Source organism: Urocitellus parryii, chromosome 3 (assembly GCF_045843805.1).
Source record: "Urocitellus parryii isolate mUroPar1 chromosome 3, mUroPar1.hap1, whole genome shotgun sequence".
Lineage (NCBI taxonomy): Eukaryota > Metazoa > Chordata > Mammalia > Rodentia > Sciuridae > Urocitellus > Urocitellus parryii.
The window spans coordinates 203072555-203096845 of record NC_135533.1 but is presented as its reverse complement, the minus strand read 5'-3'; the positions used below and the strand labels follow the sequence as shown (position 1 = coordinate 203096845).

General features: G+C 37.6%; 1 protein-coding gene and 1 pseudogene across 2 annotated transcripts; one reads left to right on the top strand and one right to left on the bottom strand.

The window, feature by feature from the left end:
* Window positions 1-2649: 2649 nt before the first annotated feature.
* LOC144253532 (outer mitochondrial transmembrane helix translocase pseudogene) lies at window positions 2650-4798 on the bottom strand (annotated as a pseudogene).
* A 5546-nt stretch (window positions 4799-10344) lies between these two features.
* Window positions 10345-20932, top strand: LOC113183551 (uncharacterized). 2 transcript variants are annotated; one of them, XM_077795694.1, is made up of 4 exons: window positions 10351-10426; window positions 16358-16484; window positions 16903-16963; window positions 17364-20932. In XM_077795694.1, exons 1-4 carry the CDS (start codon window positions 10424-10426, stop codon window positions 19441-19443), a joined length of 2271 nt encoding a protein of 756 aa, XP_077651820.1. In that variant the 5' UTR covers window positions 10351-10423; the 3' UTR covers window positions 19444-20932. The 2 variants fall into 2 exon arrangements, with proteins under 2 accessions (XP_077651821.1, XP_077651820.1); XM_077795695.1 differs by lacking the exon at window positions 16903-16963 and having other exon boundaries at window positions 10345-10426.
* Window positions 20933-24291: the final 3359 nt, after the last annotated feature.

Genomic DNA, 24291 nt, shown 5'->3' with positions numbered 1-24291 from the left:
TCCTCTCTCCCTTTGACCTCTGTGAGCCCAGGCAGATTTGTGTCTCCAAAGTGGTACAAGGAAGAGGCAGCTCAACGAATCAGACCCCACAAGGGACCAGAGTCAGGCCTGTGGTGTTCTACAAGGTCACCAGCAATAGCTCAAGTCAGTCACTTGTAGTGCAATGCACCTGCACAGGCTGGTCAGTTTCTTCAGGCCTCACAGGAAAGCTGGTTGATTGTCACTTCCCTGTGCAACTATCTCTAAGCAGTCACTGTTCATCAGCGGGTATGTATGCTGGCTAGACAAATTTGTTTATCCAACTTTAAAAAAAAAATATTTAGTTGCGAATAGATTTTTTACTTTGTTTGTTTATTTATATGAGATGCTGATGATCAAACCCAGGGTATCCCACATGCCAGGCAAGCACTCTACCACTGAGCCACAACCCCAGTCCTTTATCCAACTTTTGATGTTTATTTATGTATCTATCCAACTCTATTTTTTTTTTTTTTGGTACCAGAGATTGAACCCAGGGTCCTTAAGCATTGAGTAATATCCCTTGCCTTTAAAAAATATATATATAGAGAGAGAGACTGGGTCTAGTTGAGTTGCTTAGGGCCTCACTAAATTGCTGAGGCTGGCTTTGAACTAGTGATCTTCCTGCTTCACCCTCCTTAGCTGTTAGGATTAGGCATGTGCCACTGCACTTGGCTCTATCCAACTTTTGATGAATATTTCAGCTAATTTCAGATTTTGTCTAGTAAGAATAAAACTCATGAAAATACACATTCAAGTATTTGTAAGAGCATATGATATCGTGTGTCTAGGAAATTTTAGAAATTTAGTATATGACATCGTATCTCTAGGAAATTTTATTCTTCTTAGAGGCAAAATGATTGGGTGTTGTGTAGGTAGATGTTTAACTTCTTCAGAAAATGCCAAACTCTTTACCAAAGTGCTGGTTCCATTTTATATCACTGGCAGGTGTGAGAGTTGTTCCACATCCTCATCAACATTTGATATAGTCAGGCTTTATAACTTGAGACTTCCAAGTAGGAAGTTTAAATTCTTAATGGTGGTGTACATATGCATTTGCCTAATGAATAATGTTGTCCAATGACATTTCACGGTCTTATATCACACTGATACGTATCCTGTAGTTAAGTGTTTATTGCATTTGTTTTTAGATTATTAGTTCTTGAGATTCTTTATATATTCTGGATATAATACTTTATTTGATTATCATTTGTAAACATTTTCTCCCAACCTATGGCAACATTTTAAAATTCTTTAGCAGTAGCTTAAAAAACACAGAGAGGGCTGGGGATATAGCTCAGTTGGTAGAGTGGTTGCCTCATATGCACAAGGCCCTGGGTTCAATCCCTAGCACACACACACAAAACAAAACAAAACAAAACAAAAAAATCAGAGATTCTTGATTTTTTAAAATTTGGTTTATTGAGGAGAATCTTTTTTTTTCCTTTTTTTCTTTTTTTTTTTTTTTTTTTTTTTGGTGGTGCTGGGGATTGGATCCAGGGCCTTGTGCATGAGGCTAGCAACTGAGCTATATGCCCACCCTTCTTGACTTATTTTTGAGACAGAGTCTCCTGGTGTTGTCCAGACTGGCTTTGAACTCCTGCTGCTTCATCTTCTTGAGACTTTAGACATGTGCTGCTGTGCCCAGCAAAAGTTCTTACTTTTGATGAAGCTTAATTTGAAAACTTTTAAACTGGTTCTGTGTTTTTGTCATACCCAGTGTGTGTGTGTATGTGTGTGTGTGTTACTGAGGGCCCTGTGCATGTACATGATTTACCACTGCAAAACACCCCCAAGCCTTATATGTACAAATATTTTACCTAATGTAGAGTTGAATAGTTTTTAAAAAATTTTTTTAGTTGTAGTTGGACATAATACCTTTATTTTATTTATTTATTATTTTTATGTGGTGCTGAGGATCGAACCCAGGGCATCACATGTGTGAAGTAAGTGCTCTGCCACTAAGTCACAACCCCAGCCCAAGTTGAATAGTTTTATCCATATTTTCTTTGTCAGTATAAAAATTTAGGTTATACATTTAGATCTATGATTCATATTGAGTTAATATTTGTACATGTTGTGAGGCATAGATCCATGTTCTTTATTTTTGTAAATGCATATTCTATTGCTGAGTATTGTTTTTTTTTCAAATTTTTGGTATCTTATATTTTGCATTCCTTTTTCCATCATGCTTACAATCTTTCATAACTTGCTTTCTGTTACCAAAGTGTTCTGCAACCTCTATCCCACCAGAGTACAAATTAAAGAAAAAACTATTCAATAGGTTCTTGTGAGAGACATTATCAAAGAAACTAAATTAATCTGATAACTCATTAACAACGATTGAGTTTTCAAAAAAATATAATCAAAACAAAAGCATCTAAAACTTAATTTAATCTTTCTGATGATTCAAAAAGCACCTTAAGATTGTGTCGTGCCATTTTACTCATGCTATGTATTTAGGTGCCTATAATAGAATTCTGGTTAGTAGATTTGGAACTAAAAATAAAGTTTTGTATGTAGTTACAGAGCAGTAAATAACTACAGATATAATATAGGAATTCTGATGTGTAGTTTGTACTTAATGAGGCCACAATTCTTAATACATTGAAAAATTTTCAAATTAAAGCTACAAAATGAGTATTCTTAGTACATTTAGTAATAGCTACTTATTTTAAACTATCATTTCATTTTTGGTGACCAAATTATATTTGACCATAATTAAAGAACAAACATTTAAGAAACACATGGTTACAACAGAACTGTTACATTAAAAGAAGAAAGGAAAATAAGTCATGCACATGAAGGGCACGGAAATTTTTCAAACTTATTCTTTTGAAAGCCTTTCAATCCACCTAAATCAATCAATTTAGAACTTAAAAAGTCTGCTCGATGTGCTTATGAAAAGAGGCAAAATCAGTGTTGACCATGTCTGCCTAACAACTACCCAATGCTGATCACTGAACAAGTATTTGTATTTCATTATCCTGTCAGCCATTATGACAAAGCCACGAGTATATATTCAGACGTAGCTGATTCAACTGATCAACTGCAGACAAAGAAATGTTCAGTTTAAAAAAGATAAAACAAATGACAATTGGAAATGACTGAATCACTGTACCTATTGGACACAACCTTAAATCTTAGTTTTGCTATATACTATTCCAGTACTTTTGGATTCAGTAGTTGGGGTAAAAAAAAGTTCTGTATTCAAACATATCTACAGAATGTCAATAAAAAAATGAGTGGATATATACAATTAATATACACACATACATACTCTCTCTCACACACACACACATACATACATATGTAGGAACCAGCACCTACCACATTCCCATTTCTCACTAATGACCCAATGAATCATTTATTACTTTAAGACCAGCTTAGATTCTATAAGGCTGTAACAACATATGGCTAAAGAGGTCAAACGCAAGCACCCACACTTGGGCTGGATTAAATTGTTCCTCCTCATGATTTCTGAAAAGTAGTCATGCCATTTACATAACAACTATACCTCAATAACTTAGAATTCAGAGTAAAAAACCATAAACACGGAACTCCCTCAATGTTTTAAGAGCACTCCTTTCACTCTATTTCCATAATAAGAGGGCACACAGAACTAGATCACCAAACTGTACAAATGATCTTTACTCTTAATCTAAACAAACATGTGTTAAAACATTCTGAAATGCTGCATCCTTTGATTTCTTCATCTTTTCAATTGCTCGATGGAGGTCCTGCTGTTGCACAGGCCGAATTTCATCTTCATCATGACTTTCTTCTGATGTAGAATTAACGTATTCCCTGACACAGAGGAGGGCAGCATCTCAACACATCTCTTTTAGGTCACTTCCTGAAAAGCCATCAGTTTCCTGGGCAACCTCTAGCAGGTCTACATGCCTATCCACATTTTCATTTTTCAAGATGAGCTTCAAGATTGCTTCTCTTTGTTTTAGAGCAGGCTGGTTGATATGAAATCTTGTAGGCATTCTTCTCATTATAGCTGAGTCAAGGTCCTGAGGACGATTAGTAGCTCCCATTACTATGACCTGGCAGCTATGATCAGTATCCAAACCATCCCAGAGACTCATAAACTGAGCTTTCATCATGGCTGTAGCTTCATGATCAGAGCTTGAACGATTCCGTAGAAAAGAGTCTATTTCATCTATAAAGATGATGGAAGGCTGTAGCTTTATGGCAAGGGAGAAAACAGCAGCAGCCAATTTTTGAGATTCTCCATACCACTTATCAGTCAATGTTGAAGGTTGAAGGTTAATAAACCGACAGCCTGCTTCTTTAGCTGTAGCCTTGGCAATTAATATTTTACCACAGCCTGGAGGTCCGTAGAGAAGAACACCTTTTGGAGGCTGCAGAAGCCTAGAATTTTCAAACAAATGCTTCTTTTTGATAGGTAAGATGACTGTATCTTTCAGATCTGTAATAACATCATCTAAACCTGCTATATCACTCCAAGTAACATGCATGTTAAGAGGATCTACCAGATGAGCAGCAATACTCATTTCATATTCTGAAAGCTTCACATTTTTCACACCAATTTGCTTCATAAGTTTTTCTGCCTGTTTCTGAGCTTCTACTTTCTGCTTTCTGGTTGGATCAATTGCATCTACCATCCATTTGATAGTAAAGTATGTTACTGCACCAAATATTGTCAAGCGGAAAATTAAACCAACAACTTCATTCCGACTCAAGGGACGAGAAAAGGCTTCAGCATGTACCATCTTGATTGTTAACCCGGAGGAAGAAACAGCAGCAGCAGGAACCCCTGCTGAGTATTGTTTTTTTTTTTAAATATTTATTTATTTATTAGTTATTGGAGGACACAACATCTTTGTTGGTATGTGGTGCTGAGGATCGAACCCGGGCCGCACGAGGTAGCAAGGCGAGCGCGCTACCTCTTGAGCCACATCCCCAGCCCCCCTGCTGAGTATTGTTGAAAGAGAATTTTCTACTGCATTGTCCACTTCAATGAAAACAACACTTGACCACATGTGAGGGTATATTTCTGGGCCCTTTTTTTCTATTCCATTGGTGTATATATCTATTGTTATGACAAATGCACACTGTCTTGATTATAGGTTTTTAAATTAAGCTTTATAGATTCTTAAATTAAGCACTGTTATATTCACCAAAGCTTCATTTTCTTATTTTGTTCAGAATTGCTTGTTTGCTCCAGGTCCTTTGCATTTCCATGTTAAGTTTATAAACCCATAATGTATTGTTATTATTCTTGTTTTACAGTGTTAACGATTTCTTATTTTTTATTTTTATTTTTTGGTTCTGGAGTTAAAGCCAGGCTCTCCTGCATGCTAAGCATATGCTTTGCCACTGAGCTACATCCCTAGCTCCTCAAAGATCTTTTAAAAAGATTTAAGTATAGTAAAAATCTTTGGTATTACCAAGACTACTTGAATTGTCATTTCTGGTGCTCTTCTTTCTTCTTTGTATGTCTAGACTTTTTTTCTCTTCAGGGATTCCTTTGACACTTCTTATAGAGTTAGAATGCTGGTTGCAAATTCTTTCTTTTTTTTTTTTTTCTTTTTTTTTTTAATTTTTTTTTTTAAAGAGAGAGAGAGAGAGAGAGAGAGAGAGAGAGAGAGAGAGAGAGAGAGAGAGAGAATTTTTTAATATTTATTTTTTAGTTCTTGGCGGACACAACATCTTTGTTGGTATGTGGTGCTGAGGATCGAACCCGGGCCGCACGCATGCCAGACGAGCGCGCTACCGCTTGAGCCACATCCCAGCCCCGCAAATTCTTTCATTAAGTCTAAACAAAGCACTTATTTCCCTTCATTGAATAGCTATTCTTGGTTGGGTATAGGATTTTAAGATGGTATAATTACTCTTTTGGTTCTTGTTCCACTGTCTTATGATTTCATTATTTCTATTAAGTATGTTCTCAACTGTATCTTTGCTTCTCTATAGTGAATATGTCTTTTTTCTCTATTTATTTTAATGAATTTTTCTTTCTCCCTAGCTTGAAGCATGATGATATGCCTTGCTGTAAATTTTTTTTTTTTTTATAAATCTTCTGTTTGTAGTTTAATGGTCTTTTTGGATCTTTGGTTTTATATTTTATACCTAATTTGAAAACTTTGGAGCCATTATTTATCCAAATATTTTTTTCTGTCCTTCCCTGCTTTCAAGGAGTCCAATTATAAGCATATTATGGCATTTGTAATTGTACCAATACACAGTTCACTGATGTTCTGTTCATTTTCTCCATCCCTTTTCTCTACATTTTGTTGTTATATTTTCTGTGGCTAAATCTTGAACTTTACTCATCTTTTCATCTTTCCTGTTTTAATTCCTTCCTGTGGAAAACAAATGAGCTGATCCTGCAGTGGAGGCAAAAGCCAAGCCTGGGAAACATTCCTTGCCAAAAGGTGAGGATGTGAACAGCCTTGATACTGGGCTCTGACATCAATAGTTATCAGATGTTCCAGTGCAATGGGTTTTCTGGGTACAGCAGGATAGTCGCAGGATGTTCCTAATACTGTAACAACAGGATGCCACCAAATGTTCTAACTCTGCAACTTTTTAGTGCACAAAGAAGCCTCTTGATAACTCAGAAGCGTTAAACAATTTACAAAGCTTCTGTAGTTTAACTTTTTGATAATGAGACCCTGTATAATAAACATGAGCTAATTCTGGGTCACTGTTCCTCTGTCGGAGGACAGTGTCTCTCCTGGCTCCAGCTTTGCTTTAAAATGTCTCTGTGTTTTTCTTTGTTTCTATGCTTCTTTAAAAAATATTATTTTATTTGTGGATGGACACAATAACTTTATTTTATTTGTTTATATGTATTTTTTAATGTGGTGATGAGGATCAAACCCACAGGCACTGGGCAAGCACTCTACCACTGAGCTGTACCCAGCCCCAGGTCTCTGTGTTTTTCTTATCTCCTGTCACACCTGCTTGATCTGTTGTTGATGCTGAGCAAGTTGTGGCACCTTCTCGTGTATTTTTTCCGGTGTATTTATAAGTAGTTTTCATATCTATTAGTTTGATTTGGTTTTTGTTTTGAGTTTTAAGCATTTTGTGGTAAAATATTCATCCATAAATTTTTCATTTTAACATTTTATGTGTCTAACTCGGTTTCATTGAGTTTATTCATAATGTCACATAACAATTTTTGCTACCCCTAAAACTCTCATCATTTCAAACAAATTCTGTACCCATTGATTGCATCTGCTTTGTTTTTCATGACAATGAGTTTTATCAAATGATTTTTCTGAATCAGTAGAGCTGACCATGTGGGTTTTTTCCCTTTTTAATGTCGGATACCATAGTGATTGCTTTCATGTTGACCCATTCTTGCATTCTGGGAGTAAATACAACATACATTTATTTATTTAAAAAATATTCTTTAGATGTTGATGGATGTTTATTTTATTTATTTATTTATATGTGGTGCTGCGAGTCAAACCCAATGCCTTACACATGCTAGGCAAGCACACTACCACTGAGCCACAACCCAACCCCTAAATACAGCATTTAAACTTATAATCCCTCTAACATGCTGCTTGTTCCATTCATTAGTATTTTGTTAAGGATTTACGCATCAGTATTGTAAAGGAAAATTGTGGCTTCTTTTCTTTGTAGTACCATTGTTTGACTTTGGATTCAGGATGCACTTGGTCTCACAGAATGAATTGGAAAGCATTCTCTCTTCTTCAGTTGTTCAGAAGGGTTTGAGAAGCATTGTTGCTAACTTTTCTTTAAGTATATGGCAAATTTTACCAGTGAAGTCATCTTGTCCTGGCCTTTCATCACTGGAGGTTTTTGATTACAGATTCAATCTCCTCACAAGTTATAGTTCTAATCAGATTTTGTATTTCTTCATGATTCAGTGTTAGTAGATTATGCATTTCTAGAAATTTGTTCACCTCTTCTGGGTTATCTAACTTTTTCTGGTGTAGTATTTTCTTGGAATCCATTCTCTTTCTGCAAAGTTCGTAGTAATGAGACAGGACGCACCAAAGGGAAGAGTGCAAATGCAGTTCTGGGCCTTGGTGTATGGCCTGACAGCAGACCTCAGGAGGCTTGTGCCACCCTCAACCAGTGTCAGCTTTGTATCATTGAGGTCAGGGTGCTACATATGTGTTCTCTTTAACATTTACAGTAACATCTTTAGCACAGGATAAAATGCTTGAGTTGAGTATACCCAAAGTCAATTGACATGATCACCCCTCAAAGTAAACAATAAAAGGAGCTCCTTAGACCTTAAAAGGACAAATTGGGCCGGGTGCTGTGGCACACGCCTGTAATCACAGAGGCTTAGGAGGCTGAGGCAGGAAGCTCTTGGGTTCAAAGCCAGCCTCAGCAACTTAGCAAGGCCCTAAGCAACTCCGTGAGACTCTGTCTCTAAATAAAATACAAAAAGGGCTGGGGATATGGCTCAGTTGTTAAGTGCCCCTAGGCTCAATCTGTTATCTTCTTGTCAGAGCACTCTCTCTCTTTCTAAATGAAATCGCCAGTAAAATCCATGCCTGTATATTTGCTCACCTGACTTGATTTATGTCTATCTTCATCTATTTAAAATGTTACAGGGCACAAATTCTACTGTGAAATTGAAATAGCGCAAAGACCTTCTTTCACCAGGGTTCTTGCAATCATGCCAGAAAGATTTAAGACATGTGGCTCAGAGTAACAGCCTGAGTTTATTAGAAGTGATAGGAAAAGGGTACACTCTCAAGGGAGAGAGTGGGTCCTCTAAGAGAGGAGAGGATGCTGCGCCCCTTCTGCTTCCAGTTTTACTGGGAGTCCCAGGGAGGTTTCCAAAGTCCCACCCAAGTCCACCTCTGACTTATTTATTTATTTTTTTGTGATGCTGAGGAGCAAACCCAGTGCCTCACACATGCTGGCAAGCACTGAGCTACAACCCCAGCCCCCACTCACAGCATAAGAGCTGCTTTAACTGCCTCAAAGTAATGGTGTGGCATTCACAGAGGAAATTGAGTCCCTCTGTTTTTAACCTCAATTTCCTGCCCCCTTAATCAATTTTCTACCCTTTGAATCAGTTTTCTACCCGAAGCAAGCTTTCTTTGTGAGGGTCTTGATGCTTTACTTGCCAGAATGATTGGGGGTTGTAATAGTTTTGGTGATAAGGGAGGGTCCAGGCTACCTGGTGGGGTGTAACATGATCTTGAACCAATATTTTTTCTTAAGGGGATGTTATTATGTTGGGGAAAGTTTTGACACACCAGACCCCCATCTTCCAGGTGCTTTTCTGTCAGATAAGTGTCCCTGTGGTTTTCAGTGGCTCTTCAATATTTTTTCTCTGCTCATCCATTCATGACTGAGTAGTTACCTAACAAAAAAATCCCAGTGTCCTCTGGTGTCAGTAATATCTCTGCTTTCATTTCTAAATTTAGCAATTTGCTCTGTGTTTTTAAGTCAATATAGCTAAAGGTTTATCAATTATGTTTATATTTTCAGAATTGACTTTTTAATTATATATATATATATATATATATATATATATATATATCAGAGTTATATGGTAGAAAAAAATCAGAGGCACAATCCATGAAATAGGGAATATATATATATATATTTATATTATATATATATATATATATATATATATATATTATCCTTGCATTTAATAATTTTGTTCCCCTTTGTTTCATTTTTTTGGCGATTTATTTATTTATTTATTTGAGAGAGAGAGAGAGAGAGAGAGAATATATTTTAATATTTATCTTTTAGTTTTCGGCAGACACAACATTTTTGTTTGTATGTGGTGCTGAGGATCGAACCCGGGCCATGCCAGGCGAGCGCGCTACCGCTTGAGCCACAACCCCAGCCCCTGTTTCATTTTTTTTTTTAACTGAAAATATTTACCAAAAGATAAGTTGTAAACGATTCTTGGCATACTTCATCCCAAATTTCTGATCCCTGGAGGACATCCAATCATCCTTCCTGTCCTAGTCTGGTCCATTGTGGTCTGGTAAACGTAGTGCTCCATTGGATGATGAGCCTGTGACTCGGTGTCCAGGAGGAACAACAAGAAGTGCAAGATGATAACCGTGCATGGTCTGGAAAGCTGCGAACAAGTTCTGCTCAAATGCAATTATGACCCAGGTTGGGCCAGGACCGTCCCTGTGGAGGCAGCCGGGAATTGGCAAGGGCTGTGACGTCCTGATCCTGTCAATTCCACTCAACCGCAAGATCGCTTCTCCTGTCACTCAGTGGGGTGGGCCCTGGGTCACTAGCCAATCAGGCTCTCAGGGGCGGGGCCAGCTTGCTCTCTGAACCTTGAGGTTGTGGTTTCTGCCGCCGCCAAGCTCAGAACCCGGCCTCAGCTTTTGTTGGCGGTGACACCTCCGCTGACCGCGGGAGCCGTAGGGAGGACGTTAGGGACCCCAGAAGCTGGGAAATGGTGAGTGGGAATCCGGTGTTCTGAGACCAGGGAAGACAGGCTGGTTGGAACCGGCGGAAACCGCTTGTGGCAGGGCCGGCCTCCCCGCGTCAGCTCCGGAGTCTGCGGCCGCGACCGCCGCCGGCGCCGCTTGTCCCACGGTCCCCCCTGGCCCTGGGTGGCTGGAGGACCCCCGCGCCCTCTCCGGTCCCACCGCGGCCGCTGGGGCCTGCCCGGGGTCCCGGAGCCCCGGAGCGCAGTCGGGCAGCACTGTGCCCGCAGCCCGCGTCTCCCCGGACTGTGCGGTGGGGACCGGGGAGGCTCTGTCTTTTGAAAAACCGAAATTCAGGTGAAGTCCAGGTTAACAGTTTCTCATCCACAGATCCTGCTTTTAGATACTGAAAATTTCTTGCCAAACTCAAGGTCGTTTTGCTTCTGGATGTTATCTCCTAGAAGTTCTAAACTTTGCATTTTACATTTAGATTTACGATCCACTTTGCGTTTAAGTGTGGGTCTCCTGTATTTCTTTGCATGTGGATGTCCGGGTGGTCCAGTATCCTTTGTTGAAAGGACCATATTCTCATCATTGAATTTCCTTTGCTCTTTTGTCAAAGATCAATTGACCAGTTTTTGTGGGTTAATTTCTGGGTTTTCTGTTTGGTCAAACTATGTTTATTCTTTCCTCTTGATTATTGCAGTTTTATATTAAGTTTTAAAGTTAGGTCAATCCTGTCAATCCTGTGTACTTTTTATTCTTCAATATTGTTTTGACCATTCTGTTTTTTCTTTTGTTTTGTTTGCCTTTCCATCCAACCTTTAGGTTTTTTTGTTATTGATAACCTAACTTGTCAGTGTTTTTATTGGGATTGTGTTGAATTCATAGTTAAAATGGAGAACTGACATTTTAATAATATTGAGGTGTCCTATCTATGATCATGGAATATCTCTCCATTTATTTGGTTCTTCCATATTTGTACTAGAAATTTGTAGTTTTTGTCATATAGGTTTTTGTCATATAGGTCATATATAAGTCTAAACTTATATAAAAATATTTCTCTTTTTATTGTTGGTGCTATGTAAGGGGTGCTGTGTAAGTGGTGCTGTATTTTTAATTTCAAATTCAGTTATTCATTGCTGTTATGCAGGAAAATGATAGCCTTTTGTATATTAATCTCATATTCTATAACTTTGCTATATCATCTTATTAGGTACTTGAGTTTTTTGTTGATTTTGGAATTTTCTACATAGACAGTTGTGTCATCTATGGACAGTTTTTTTCCTTCTCAATTTTAATGGTTCACCTTCCCTCTCTTTTCTTGCTGTGTGATTCTTTGCAATTACTGGTATGACCATATGAATTTTGTTATTTAGTTTGTTGATGTGATGGGTCATTAATTGATTTTTTAATTTTTACTTTTTGAATGGTGGGAATTGAACCTAGGGCCTTCCACCACTGAGTTATGTTCCCAACCCATTTTATTATTATTGTTTTTGAAGATAGGGTCTAAGTTGTGGAGGCTGGCTTTGAAATTGTGATCCTCCTGCTTCAGCCTGGGAGTCCCTGAGATTACATTTTAAGATTCAATCTATTAACATTTGTTCAGGATTTTTACATCTATCTTCTGTAGTTTTCCTTTTTTGTAATGTCTCTGTCTTGGGTTGTTATAGGGTAAATGTTAGCCTTATTGCATTAATTAGAAAGTGTTTACTCTGCTTTTATTTTGTGGAAGGAATTCTAGAGAACAGGTATCAATTCTTCCCTAAATGTTTGGAAGAATTTACCAGTGAGATCATCTGGGCCTAGTTCTTCCTTTTTTGGAGTATTACTAGTCATTGATTCAATTTATTAATACAGATTCATATTGTTATTTCTCCTCATGTGCCTTTTGATAGGTTGTTCCTTTCAAAGAATTTGCCCCTTTCATCTGAGTTACCAAATTTGTGGTCATGAAATTTCATAATATTCCTTTATGATCTTCTTTAATATCCATGGAATCAGTAGTGATGTTCCCTCTTTCATTTTTTTTGCCTTTTTCTTTTTGGCTTGGCTGTATGTTTAATGATTTTATTAATATTTTTGAAGAACCAACTTTTGGTATTGTTGCTGAGGCTGGCCTCAAACTTGCAATCTTCCTGCCTCAGCCTTCTAAATTGCTGGAATTACAGGTGTGTGCTACCAGTCCCAGCTGAACAATACACTTTTGAACAATGAATGGATCACACCAAGAAATAGAGGAGATTTCTACTTTGAAATTGACCTAATCTAGTGGATTAAATGGATCGAAATGCATCCCAGTGGATTGAAATGGATCCAATCTAGTGGAGAGACTTTTTATTCTTTCATTTTCAATATTTCTGTTTGATTCTTCTTAAGAATTTCTCTCTTTATTGAAATACTCTTTTATATCCCATATTTTCCTACCTTTATTCATTCTTTGAGCTTCTTTTAACTCATTGATTATTTTAACTATTAAGTTTTTGAATTCTTTGGGATTTTATCCACTTGGACATCTATAGGGAGTTATATGCCTTTGGAGGCATCTTATTTCTTGGTTTTCTCATGTTTCCTGTATTTCTATATTGATGTATTGAAATTTATATCCAATTAGAACCCCATAAAATCCAGACCAAAGAAAGAATTTTAAAGGCTATAAGAGAGACACACCAATTCACAAGTATAGGAAAATGAATGAGGATAACATCAGATTTCTCAACAGAAACACGGAAGTCCAGGAGGGCTTGAAACAATGTATTCATGCCCTGACAAAACAATGGTCATTCCATTCAATCTGCTTGAACCAATGTCTCCCCTACTGTTTTATGGAAGTCTCTTTAGTAAACTGCTTTCTCTTTACTATGTGTCTTGAGCCAGGGATCTCTTTCTGTCAAAGGACCCGCTGAACATGTTTACTGTCCTTTGATCAATTCCTGGCCCCACATTGCAACTGTCATTACTTGAAAGCTAAGTGTATACTAATATACCATAAATACTTATTAAGAACATTTTCTTTAACTCCATAGTCCAAAACTAGAAACTGGAGTAATAACCTGTAATAGGCTAAAAAAATTTAAAAATTAAAATTTTGAAAACAAAAGAGAAAGAAGAAGAGATATAAAAGGGAAAAGTAAAGGAAAAAGTTGGGGAAGGAAAAGAGACAGAAGAAGAAAAAGCGAGTAGCAGAAAATGATAGAGTGAGAGTATAGAAGAAAAAGAAGAGAAAGATGAAATTAATAAACCCGGTGAACACATTACTTCAAAGAAAAAAGAAAGAACATATAAGCCAAAGAAACAGTAAACCCAAAAACAAAAACAAACCCAAACAAAATAAATAGGAAAAATGAGAGGGAAGTAAGAGAGACAGAAGGAAAAGTGATGAGAGAGAAAAGAAAGGGGGGAAATAAGAGTAATACAGTATAGAAAGAAGGAAGAAGAACCTGTGTGATGAGTACCAAGCAGCTGAAAGTCCATGTGATGAATACCCAGCAGCTTTGGCAAGTGTGTGTGCACACCTAAATCCCTGGGACTCACAACACACTTTGCTTTGTCCTTCCCCAGGGATGTTAGGGTGACTCTGAAAGTTTCACATGATGAATCCCAGTGACTGCAACAGGTGTGGACACCTGTACCCCTGTGAATATCCTACTACTCTTGCCCTATCCTGTGCAACCCAGGTGGCTCTGAAAGTCCCATGACAAATTCCACTGCTTGAGATCTGGACAGACTTAAATTGTCTCAACGTGCAACTGGTGTGTATAGTCCTGTGTAAACCCAAACTGCCAGTTTCAGAAGTCCCATCATCAGCCTTTCACAGGTTAGGGCTCCCAGTGGGTTCATGCCATAGTCCCACTCCTGATCCTCAGATGATTTTTGGATTGGGCACACATTAACCAAACTGGGGGGAGGGAGAAATTAGCATGAGGTTGTTGGGTCTTGGGGATTCAAAAAATAAGAGAAAAAAGAGAGAGGACAAAAACAAAAACCAACCAACCAAACAAACAAAACCATGCAGGGATTTCTCATCTCTCATGCAACCTAGACAGTGATGTCCCTTTTAAGAGTATCCTCTTCTCAGCTCTCAATGAGTCCAGAAGAAAGTACCTGGGAATGCAGGTATGCTATTCAGCCACATCATTATTGTTAGGCAGTATTTAAATCTTTGTTCTGCTCAAACCGAATACATGCCTGATAGTAGAGTTGGCCTTTTCTTGTTTTAAAAACATTTTTAGTTGTAGAGGGACACAATACTTTTATTTTGCTTATTTATTTTTTTGTGGTGCTGAGGATTGAACCTGGTGCCTCATATATGTGAGCTACAACTCCAGACCTAGAGGTGGCCTTTCTTGAAATCTTTAAGATTCTTCTCTTTTCCAGCTCTCTGGAGAGGAGTTTCCCTTCCCTCATGGAGCAGCCATGTGCCCAGCACTGATGGAAGTCTATTTCTCTTTCTTCTTTTTTAAACTCTTTCATAATTCTAAACAACCAGTGTTCCTGTTCTTCAACCGCTCACTGACTCTTGAGTTGGAATTCAGAACTTGCCCTCTGTTCCCCTTTCTCATTGTGCAGCTGCACAATTATTGATTCAGTTCATTGTAGGGAGTGGCCAGTATGTGCTAACTACAAAACTTCCCATTCTTCAAAACATAAATATATAAATATGCATGGAAAATCTCCCACTCTTCACTATATATAAATATGTATGAAATATCCTATCTATTCCACTCAAGAAATATTTGTCTTTGATTTATGCATGTGTTCTAGGCTGATCACATTGTCCATGGAATAACTGGAAATGCAATGCATTTTTTTTCAAGTAGAGACCAGTTTACCTTACCCCATGTTTTAAAATGGTTGTGATTTCTCACTCTGCTCTAAAGTGCCACTCTATGCCAGCTTATGGAAAACTCCTTTCCTTTTGGCTATTTGTTTTCTACTAATACTAGGCTGCTTTGAATATTAGGTTTGAAAGTCCTTAATGTATGTGAGGCAAGCCATCACCCTCTTTTCAGAAGATTTTGGTCATTGTTAGGCATTTGTTATTCCTTTTAGGTTATTAAAAGCAGTTTTTGTTGATTACTGAAGAGTATGTTTTAAAGATTTATGTTTTATGAGGTATGATTTGGAAGAGGTGATGTCAAATTGGTTATATTGAGTTTTTTCTAAGAACATGTGTCATCTAAACACTGATATAATTCTGGTGGCAATGCTAATATAAATTTTAAAATTGTTCTGTTAGGATCGTTACATAATGATAATTTTTCATAGTACTTTATTAAATTTAGCTGATGTTAAGTGCTTGCAAGTTCCCAAATGATCTCTTTTGGTGTAAATACATAGGAAGAGTTCAATTTCCCAATGGACAAGTTGTTAAAACATGCGTGAAATAGTGTCTACCAGGTAATAAGCTCGATAGACTCAGTGCACAGTGGGGTCTAATCCTCTAGGTACCACAGTGAGCATAGCATGGAACAAATTAATAGACATTCAGAAGGAAAACAGGAGTTCAGAAAGGACTATAGTATTTACATAAATCATGTAGGCACAGTGAAGCACTTTTATAATTTATGTTGGTGAACTACTTCAAGTTCCAAGTTCCCTGATACTAGCAAAATTTGAACTATGTGAGCAGACTTAGGACTGCTAATGTTAACTTTTTGTTATGACAGAAACCAGTTCTACAAAGACAAGTTAGGGTAATCTAGTAGCACTTCTTACTCCCTGAGCCCACTAATGAGAGGATGTTCCAACTGTGCTGTTCTCTCTCTGAATAGCTCAATTCTAGAATTAGAACTTCTATGTGGAAGGGAGTATCATCTAAGGACAAGAATTCTCATGACCAAGACATGGAGTATGTTTGGAAACCATAGAATCATGTGAACCTTTTATGAATTGAGTATAGATCCTGTGTTGTCAGTTGGACTCATTCTCTTGTACATGTATGTGGAATATTTTAGGATTCAGTGGCTTTTCAGGATGTAGCTGTGGACTTTACCCAAGAGGAATGGGCTTTGCTAGATCCTTCCCAGAAGAATCTCTACAGGGATGTAATGCTGGAAACCTTCAGGAACCTGGCTTCTGTCGGTAAGAATGACATCATCCCTTTACTTAGTCAGTTAGAGGACAAGTGTTTCTTGGTCATGCATGCTGCTCTGTGATTTGGAATGTGAAAAGGGAAAAATTTGGTGAGTTGATCATAGGCATAGGCATAGGAATCATTATAGTGTACACTCAACCAAGAAAGTAATAATAATTTTCATATAATTTTTTTGTTGTACTTGGGATTGAACCCAGGGAGGACACTCTACTTACCATTGAGCTACTCTCCCACCACCCAGCATTTTTTTTTTGGACAGTGTCTCACTGTTGCCCAGGCCAGCCTTGAACTTGCAATCCTCCTGCTTTAGCCTTTCTACTGGTTGGGACTATGGGTGTGTAGCACATTCCTGGACAATTTTTAAATAATTTCTAATGAGTCATAATTCTTGTGTCCCCATTTTAGGAAACAAATGGAAAGATCAGAACATTGAAGATCAGTACAAAAATTATGGGAGAAATTTGAGGTAATTTGCATGCACAAGAGAAATCAAAGTCCCTTGAGAGAATCATAGTATGTCAGGGAATTTTAAGAACAAACAAACTAAATAGATAAGTACAACTTTAAATTTATTTATCATTAGAAAGTTTTCACCAGAAATATTTACTTAAATGTAACAAATATGTTCACAAAACAGTTCACTTGTAAACAATACTAAGCACCTGCAAGCATGAATGTCACTGTTTTGAAAATAGCTAAGTGGGATTCATGTTTCAGTGTAATCCGTTTACTTTTAAGTCATTCAGCCATGGAAAAACTCCTACACTTTCCCTGATTTGGGGAGTCATGGAACTCCAACACTTACTAATTAAATAGATAGGTAATAATAGTCAAACCCTTGCTAATGCACTTGTCATTTTTTACAGAAGTTATGTGGTAGAGAGACTCTGTGAAAGTGAAGAAGGTGGTCAGTGTGGAGAAACCTTCACCCAGGCTTTAAATCTTAATCAGAGCAAGAAAATTCCTGCTGGAGTAAAACCATGTAAATGCAGTGTGTGTGGAAAAGTTTTCCTGTGTCATTCATCCCTTAAGGGGCACCTGAAATCTCACTCCAGATACAAGGCACTTGAGTGTGAGGAATATGGAGAGAAGCCACATAAATGTGAACAGTGTGGGAAAACCTTCAATTCTCTCAGAAGTGTTGGAAGACATATGGTGACCCACAGGATAAAAGGCTCTTATACTTGTGAGTTGTGTTTGAAAGTCTTTGATTTCCCCAGTTCATTTCAAATACACCAACAAACTCACACTGGAGCCAAACCCTCTGATGACAAGCGGTGTGGGAAGACCTTTCTTTGTTCTAGTTCATTTCAAATACCTGGCAGAATTCACAGTATAGAAAAATCTTACGAATGCAAACAATGTGATAAAACTCTGAGTTGTTCCAGTTCCCTTCATAGACATGGAAGATCTCATAATGAAGAAAATCCCTATAAACGTAAACAATGTGGTAAAGTTCTTAGTTCTTTCAATTCTCTTGGAATACATGAAAGAACTCACACTGAAGCAAAAACCTACAATTGTAAACAATGTGGTAAAGTACTCAGTTCTTCCAATTCCCTTAGAGTACATGAAAGAACTCATGCTGAAAACAAGTCCTTTGAGCGTAAACAATATGATAAAACTCTCAGAAGTCACAGTTACCTTCAAGAACATGAAAGAACTCACATTGAAGGAAAACTCAGTGAACGTGAACAGTGTGGTAAAGTACTGAGTTGTCCCAGTTCCCTTCAACTTCATGAAAGTGTTCATAGTGTAGAAAAACCCTGTGTATGTAAACAATGTGGTAAAGCCTTCCGATATCAAAGTTCCCTTCTACGGCATGAAAGAGCTCACACTGGAGAGAAACCCTATGAATGTAAACAGTGTGGTAAGGCCTTCACTCGCAACAGTAACCTTCGAGAACATGAAAGAACTCACAACGAATCAAAACCATACCAATGTAAGCATTGTGGTAAAGCTCTCAGTTCCTCCACCTCCCTTCGATCTCATGCAAGAACTCATAACAGAGAACAGTCCTATCAGTGTGAACAATGTGGTAAAGCGTTCAGGTTTCCCAGTTCCCTTAAAGTGCATGAAAGAATTCATAGTGGATACAAACCCTACGAATGCAAACAATGTGGTAAAGCCTTCAGACATCATAGCTACCTTCAAGAACATGAAAGAATTCATACTGAAGAAAAACCCTATGAGTGTAAACAGTGTGGTAAAGTGCTCAGTTGTTCTAGTTCCCTTCAATATCATGAAAGAACTCACACTGGAGAAAAACCCTATGAATGTAAGCACTGTGGTAAAACTCTTCGTTGTTCTAGTGCTCTTCGATATCACGAAAGAATACATACTGGAGAAAACCCCTATGAATGTAAACAATGTGGTAAAGCTTTCACTATTTCCAATTCCCTTCGATATCATGAAAGAATTCATACTGGAGAAAACCCCTATGAATGCAAACAGTGTGGTAAAGCATTCAGATTTCCCAGTTCCCTTAAAATGCATGAAAGAACTCATACTGTATGTAAACCCTATAAATGTAAACAATGTGGTAAAGCCTTCAGATGTCACAACTACCTTCAAGAACATGAAAGAATTCATACTGAAGGAAAACCCTATGAATGTAAACAGTGTGGTAAAGTGCTCAGTTGTTCTAGTTCCCTTCAATATCATGAAAGAGCTCATACTGGAGAAAAATCCTATGAATGTAAACAATGTGGGAAAGCTTTCAGTAGTTCCAGTTCCCTTCGATATCATGAAAGAAATCACCCTGGAGAAAGACGCTATGAATGTAAACAATGTGGTAAAGCTCTCAGTAGTTCCAATTCCCTTCGTTGCCATGAAAGAATTCATACTGGAGAAACACCCTGTGAATGTAAACTGTGTGGCAAAGCCTTCAGATTTCACAGTTCCCTTCAAAGTCATGCAAAAACCCATACTCGAGAAAAAATGTAAATGTGGTTAAAGCTGTCAGACTTTAATTCCCTTCAAATGCATGAACAACTCAATGGAGGAAAATACCATAACTATAAAAAACTGGTGAAGACTTCAGTTTTTCCAGTTCTTTTTGAAAACTGGAGGAAAGCCCTATGAATGTAAGAAATGTGTTAAGTCGTCATTTGTTTCAGGTCCATTTGAAGACATGAAAAAACTTATTTTGGAGAAAATTCCTATAAATGTGTGGAATGTAAGAATATCCTCATTTCTCTGACATCCATTCAAGGACACATTATAATACATGCTGGAAATAGACCTTATACATATAAGCATGTATTCTGTATTGAAACCCCAGTAGTTGGCACATAAACTTTTTTTGGTTTTGTTGGGTACTGGGGATTAAACCCATGGGTGCTTAACTACTGAGCAACATCCCTAGTCCTAGTCTCACTAAGTTGCTTAGGGTCTTGCTTAGATGCTAATGCTGGCTTTGAACTTGCTATCCTCCTGCCTCAGCCTCTCAAGTCACTGGGATTATAGACATGCACCACTGTGCCCAGTGGCAAATAAAATTTTGTTTTAATATTTATTTTCAATGTCATGAAAAGAAAGAAATCCTATCAATTGAAAAGAAATCCTATAAGTGCAAGTAATATTGAAATTTTGGTGCAAATTATTATGTAATATTCCAAATTTCACAATATGAATGAAATGTCACAGAAGTTATGATTATATTATGTTTATTAGTGGTTCATACTGAGAGAGGGTCTCTGGACTCTTGCGTTTCCATTTCTTTTTAATATTTATTTTTTAGTTGTAGTCAAATTTTTTCATAAATATGTAATGCGGGTTTGCTTCTTTTCATTATAGAATTGCTTGTGAGCAGGTAATATACCTTGAACATTCTTCTCTATTAATGAAAATATTTGGTTATTGGGGTCCATGTTTTATTTTATTTATTTGTCTTTATGTGGTGATGAGGATTGAACCCAGGGCCTCATACGTGCCAGGCGAGTATTCTACCGCTGAGCCACAATCCCAGCCCTTGAGTTTCCATTTCTTTAGCCCAGAAACATTGAGGTGAATATTCTTGATATACTAGTGTCAGTTAACAATGGGATACATTCTGAGAAATGCCTTGTCAGGCAATTTCATCATTATGTAAAGAACCTTACATGTACTTCTACTACACACTTAGGCTGTGTGGTATAGCCTATTTACTTCTAGGATTTAAACCTATATAGTATGTTATACTGAATACCATAGACAATGTTTAACATGATAGTAAGGGTATAAATACCCATACACAGAAATGACACAGTAGGAACATTATGTATAAAATTTAAAAATATCAAGGTGCTATGGTGCATGCCTGTAATTCCAGTGGCTCGGGAAGCTTAAGCAGGAGGATCACGAGTTCAAAGCCAGCCTCAGCAAAAAACAAGATGCTAAGCAATTCAATAAAACTCTGTTTCTAAATAAAATACAAAAAATAGGGATGGGGATGTGGCTCAGTGGCTGAGTGCCCCTGGGTTCAATACCTGGTACCCAAAATAAATAAAATAAATGGTACGTCTGTGAAGGGCACTTACCACAGATACAACTTTCAGGACTTGATGTTGCTATTGGTGAATCAGAGAGAGATCTGTGATTGAATGTGAAGTTCTAGGACATAATTGGGCACTACTATAGACTTTATAAACTCTATAAACTTAGATTATACTAAATTCATAAAAATATTTTCTTTCCACAAGGATAACCTAAGGTTGCTGTAACTTTTACTTTATAAACTTTGATTTTTAAAAAATATTTTAAAATCTTGTGGTAACACTTATCTTGGCACTTTGTACAGCTGTGTAAAAATATTTTCTTTACATATTCTATAAACTTCTATATTACTATTTTATTTATTTATTAATTTTTAAACATTTTTTTTTAATGATTAGGCTTAGCCTCCTTTTTAAATTTTTTTTAATTGCAGTTGGACACAATACTTCCATTTTATTTATTTATTTTGATGTGGTGCTGAGGATCGAACACAGTACCTAGCACATGCTAGGCGAGTGCTCTCCCACTGAGCCACAACCCCAACCCAGTTTTTAAACTTTGTTAAAAGCTAAGGTACAAACACACACATCATCCTAGGCCTACACAGGGTCAGGATCACCAATATCACTCTCTTCCATTTCAACATCTGTCCCAGTGGAAATTCCCTAGGGGCAATAACACACACAGAGTTTTCCTTTTCTATGATGATGCTTTTTTCCTGGAATCCCTCCTGAAGGACTGAGACTATTCTTCAGGAGGTGTCAAGATTTTTCATAAATATGTAATGGATGTTTGCTTCTTTTCTTTTCATTATAGAATTGCTTGTGAGCAGGTAATATACCTTGAACATTCTTCTCTATTTAATGAAAACATTTGGTTATTGGGGTCCATGTTTTCAAACTTTTAAAGAAAAGTTTATCGAGGACTGCAGCTCTCTTCTAAACCCTTCACTGATTTTTTTTCCTCCTTCTGAGTTTTTTTCCGCCCTCTTGCCCCTTTGTTAGGTATGCATTTACTATGTGATAGGCATTTTTAAGCTCTGTTATGTTGGTATGGAATCAACATAGGATATGTGGCCCATTGTTAACTGACATGTTAGGCAGTGCATGACTGTACTTGTTAAGCAGTATTATCAAAGTTCAATAGTTATTGGGGTTTTTTTAAAGTTTGTTAATAAAATTTTTTTCTATCATTTTTTGTGTTGAGTCTGAAGGTGAGTTGTAATGTACTTCTAATAAGGTATGTTTAATTTTTATATAAATGTATGATTTTTCTGTGATAGACCATTGAAAAATGAGTCTTAGAAAATTGTTGGGATTTTCTTACTGTTCTTAATGTGGTAAGTTTTGGATCATCTTCATGCATTACATATCTCTACCTTTTTTATGTTAAAAGCTACTTCTTTTGGGTGCTCATAAAGTCTATTCCATTTTCTTTGCTAATAAAGAGTTGGTATCAAGTATGTAAAGTTTGTCATAGAGTCTCTTCATGTGAATTATTTTCTTGTTTCCCCCCTCGAATTTTTTTTTTTTTTTGTACTGGAGATTGAACTAGGAACACTCAACCACTGAGCCACATCCCCAGCCCTATTTTGTACTTAGAGACAGGGTCTCACTGAGTTGCTTAACACCTTGCTTTTGCTGAGGCTGGCTTTTAATTCGTGATCCTCCTGTCTCTGTCTCCTGAATCACTGGGATTACAGGTGTGTACCACCACACCTGGCTACATGTGGACTCTCACCTCAACAATATTGAGTGGCACTCTCTGAAGCTGAGTTGCTGTTCTCCAGTATATGTTTCTGGTTTCCTGGATGTAACCTCTTATCAATACAGATGATCTACACTACTGGTGATTAGATGGTGAAACCATCTAATACCTGTGAAACCCACAACTTTACATGAGTAGAAATGGAAAGTATATCTTCTGGAGTGTGTGTGTGCGTGTGTGCGCGCACTCCCCAGCACCATAGAAAGGTGTGTGTGTGTGTGTGTGTGTGTGTGTGTGTGTGTGTGTGGTGGGGTTGCATGTAAGGGAAGTTCTCTACCACTGAGATATTCCCAGCCTGTAATCAGGAAATAGAAAAGCAGTCATGTGGCATGCTCAGGTCCAGAAACCTATTAGTAGATGGGTCACCAGAACCCTTCATACCTCCACTGCCACTGTTGTTAATGCCTTTGCCTCTGTATGAACAAATATCCTGATCTTCCAAAGTTGAGGTATGGGACCACACTCCTTTTGGTCTTTGGTCAGTTCTCCCTGCTTTATCATTTGTACTTTTAATAACTGTAAAATGTGGTAGAAGTGCAACAGTATGATTTCAAAAGACACTGGCCAGAATAAGACCAGTAAGTCCCCTGTGGAAACTGGACATCCTTCAACACTCTATCCAGTTGAGTCATATTATTCTGACATATAAAACCTAGTGTGGGTGGCTTTCTGGAATCACTTTCATGGGGCACATGCAGTCAAGATCCATTTTCTCATGGCAACTTTTCTGAATCTTGGGGAGACAAGTTAGCATTGACTCTTAAGACTTCTGTTTTTCCCTCTTGCCCATCTTATATAAGTAATAAATCTACTTCATGAAGCTTTGTATATTCTGTCTCACCAAACTTATTAGACAAGTTGGTAATCAGTGCCCAGTGAACTTGCTTTATAATGAGGAAAAATACCTCCAGCAACCCTGAACAATAGCAAAGGGGTTAATACAGTCAGACATAAATCTAAGGTCCTTAATCTCTATAACAGAAATGCTGTGTAGGAGACCTGTAACAGTGATGTGAGGCTTTGAAGGAAGAATTGTATAAATACATGTAGAATACACAAGCATCCCCTAACCTCAAAGCAACCCTAACCACAGTTACCCCCCCTCTGATATCACAAGATTTCAATGTATTTCTGTCAAATATTATGGTTTGGATCTGGAATATCCCCCAAAGGTTTATGTTTTCAAGGTTAGGTCCCCAATGCAGTGATATTCAGAAGTGGGTTTATGAGAGGTTGATTCAATTATTTGAATCATGGGGACTCCAACCCCATTAATGGTTTAATAAATTAACAGATTTCCATTGTTTAATGGAATTGGGAGGCTGTGAGAACTGTAGGAGGTAGGGTCTAGTCAAAGGGAGGGGTCCTTGGGGCATGCCCTTAGGAACTCTATGTTGTCTCTGGACCCTTTATCTTGATGTCTCTCTTCTTTCTGGCTGCTATGAGGTGAAAAGCCCTCTGCCATGTTCTTCTGTTGGGAAATGTCTGCCTTGCCATTGTCCTAAAAGCAACAGATCCAGCTGACCATCTGAAACTTCTAAAACTTTGAGC

What these genes read in the sequence shown, in the direction of transcription:
- LOC113183551 (XM_077795694.1), top strand. An exon ending in CAGGAACCTGGCTTCTGTCG is followed by an intron (nt 16,485 to 16,902) that starts GTAAGAATGACA and finishes TCCCCATTTTAG; the next exon opens with GAAACAAATGGAAAGATCAG. An exon ending in AATTATGGGAGAAATTTGAG is followed by an intron (nt 16,964 to 17,363) that starts GTAATTTGCATG and finishes CATTTTTTACAG; the next exon opens with AAGTTATGTGGTAGAGAGAC.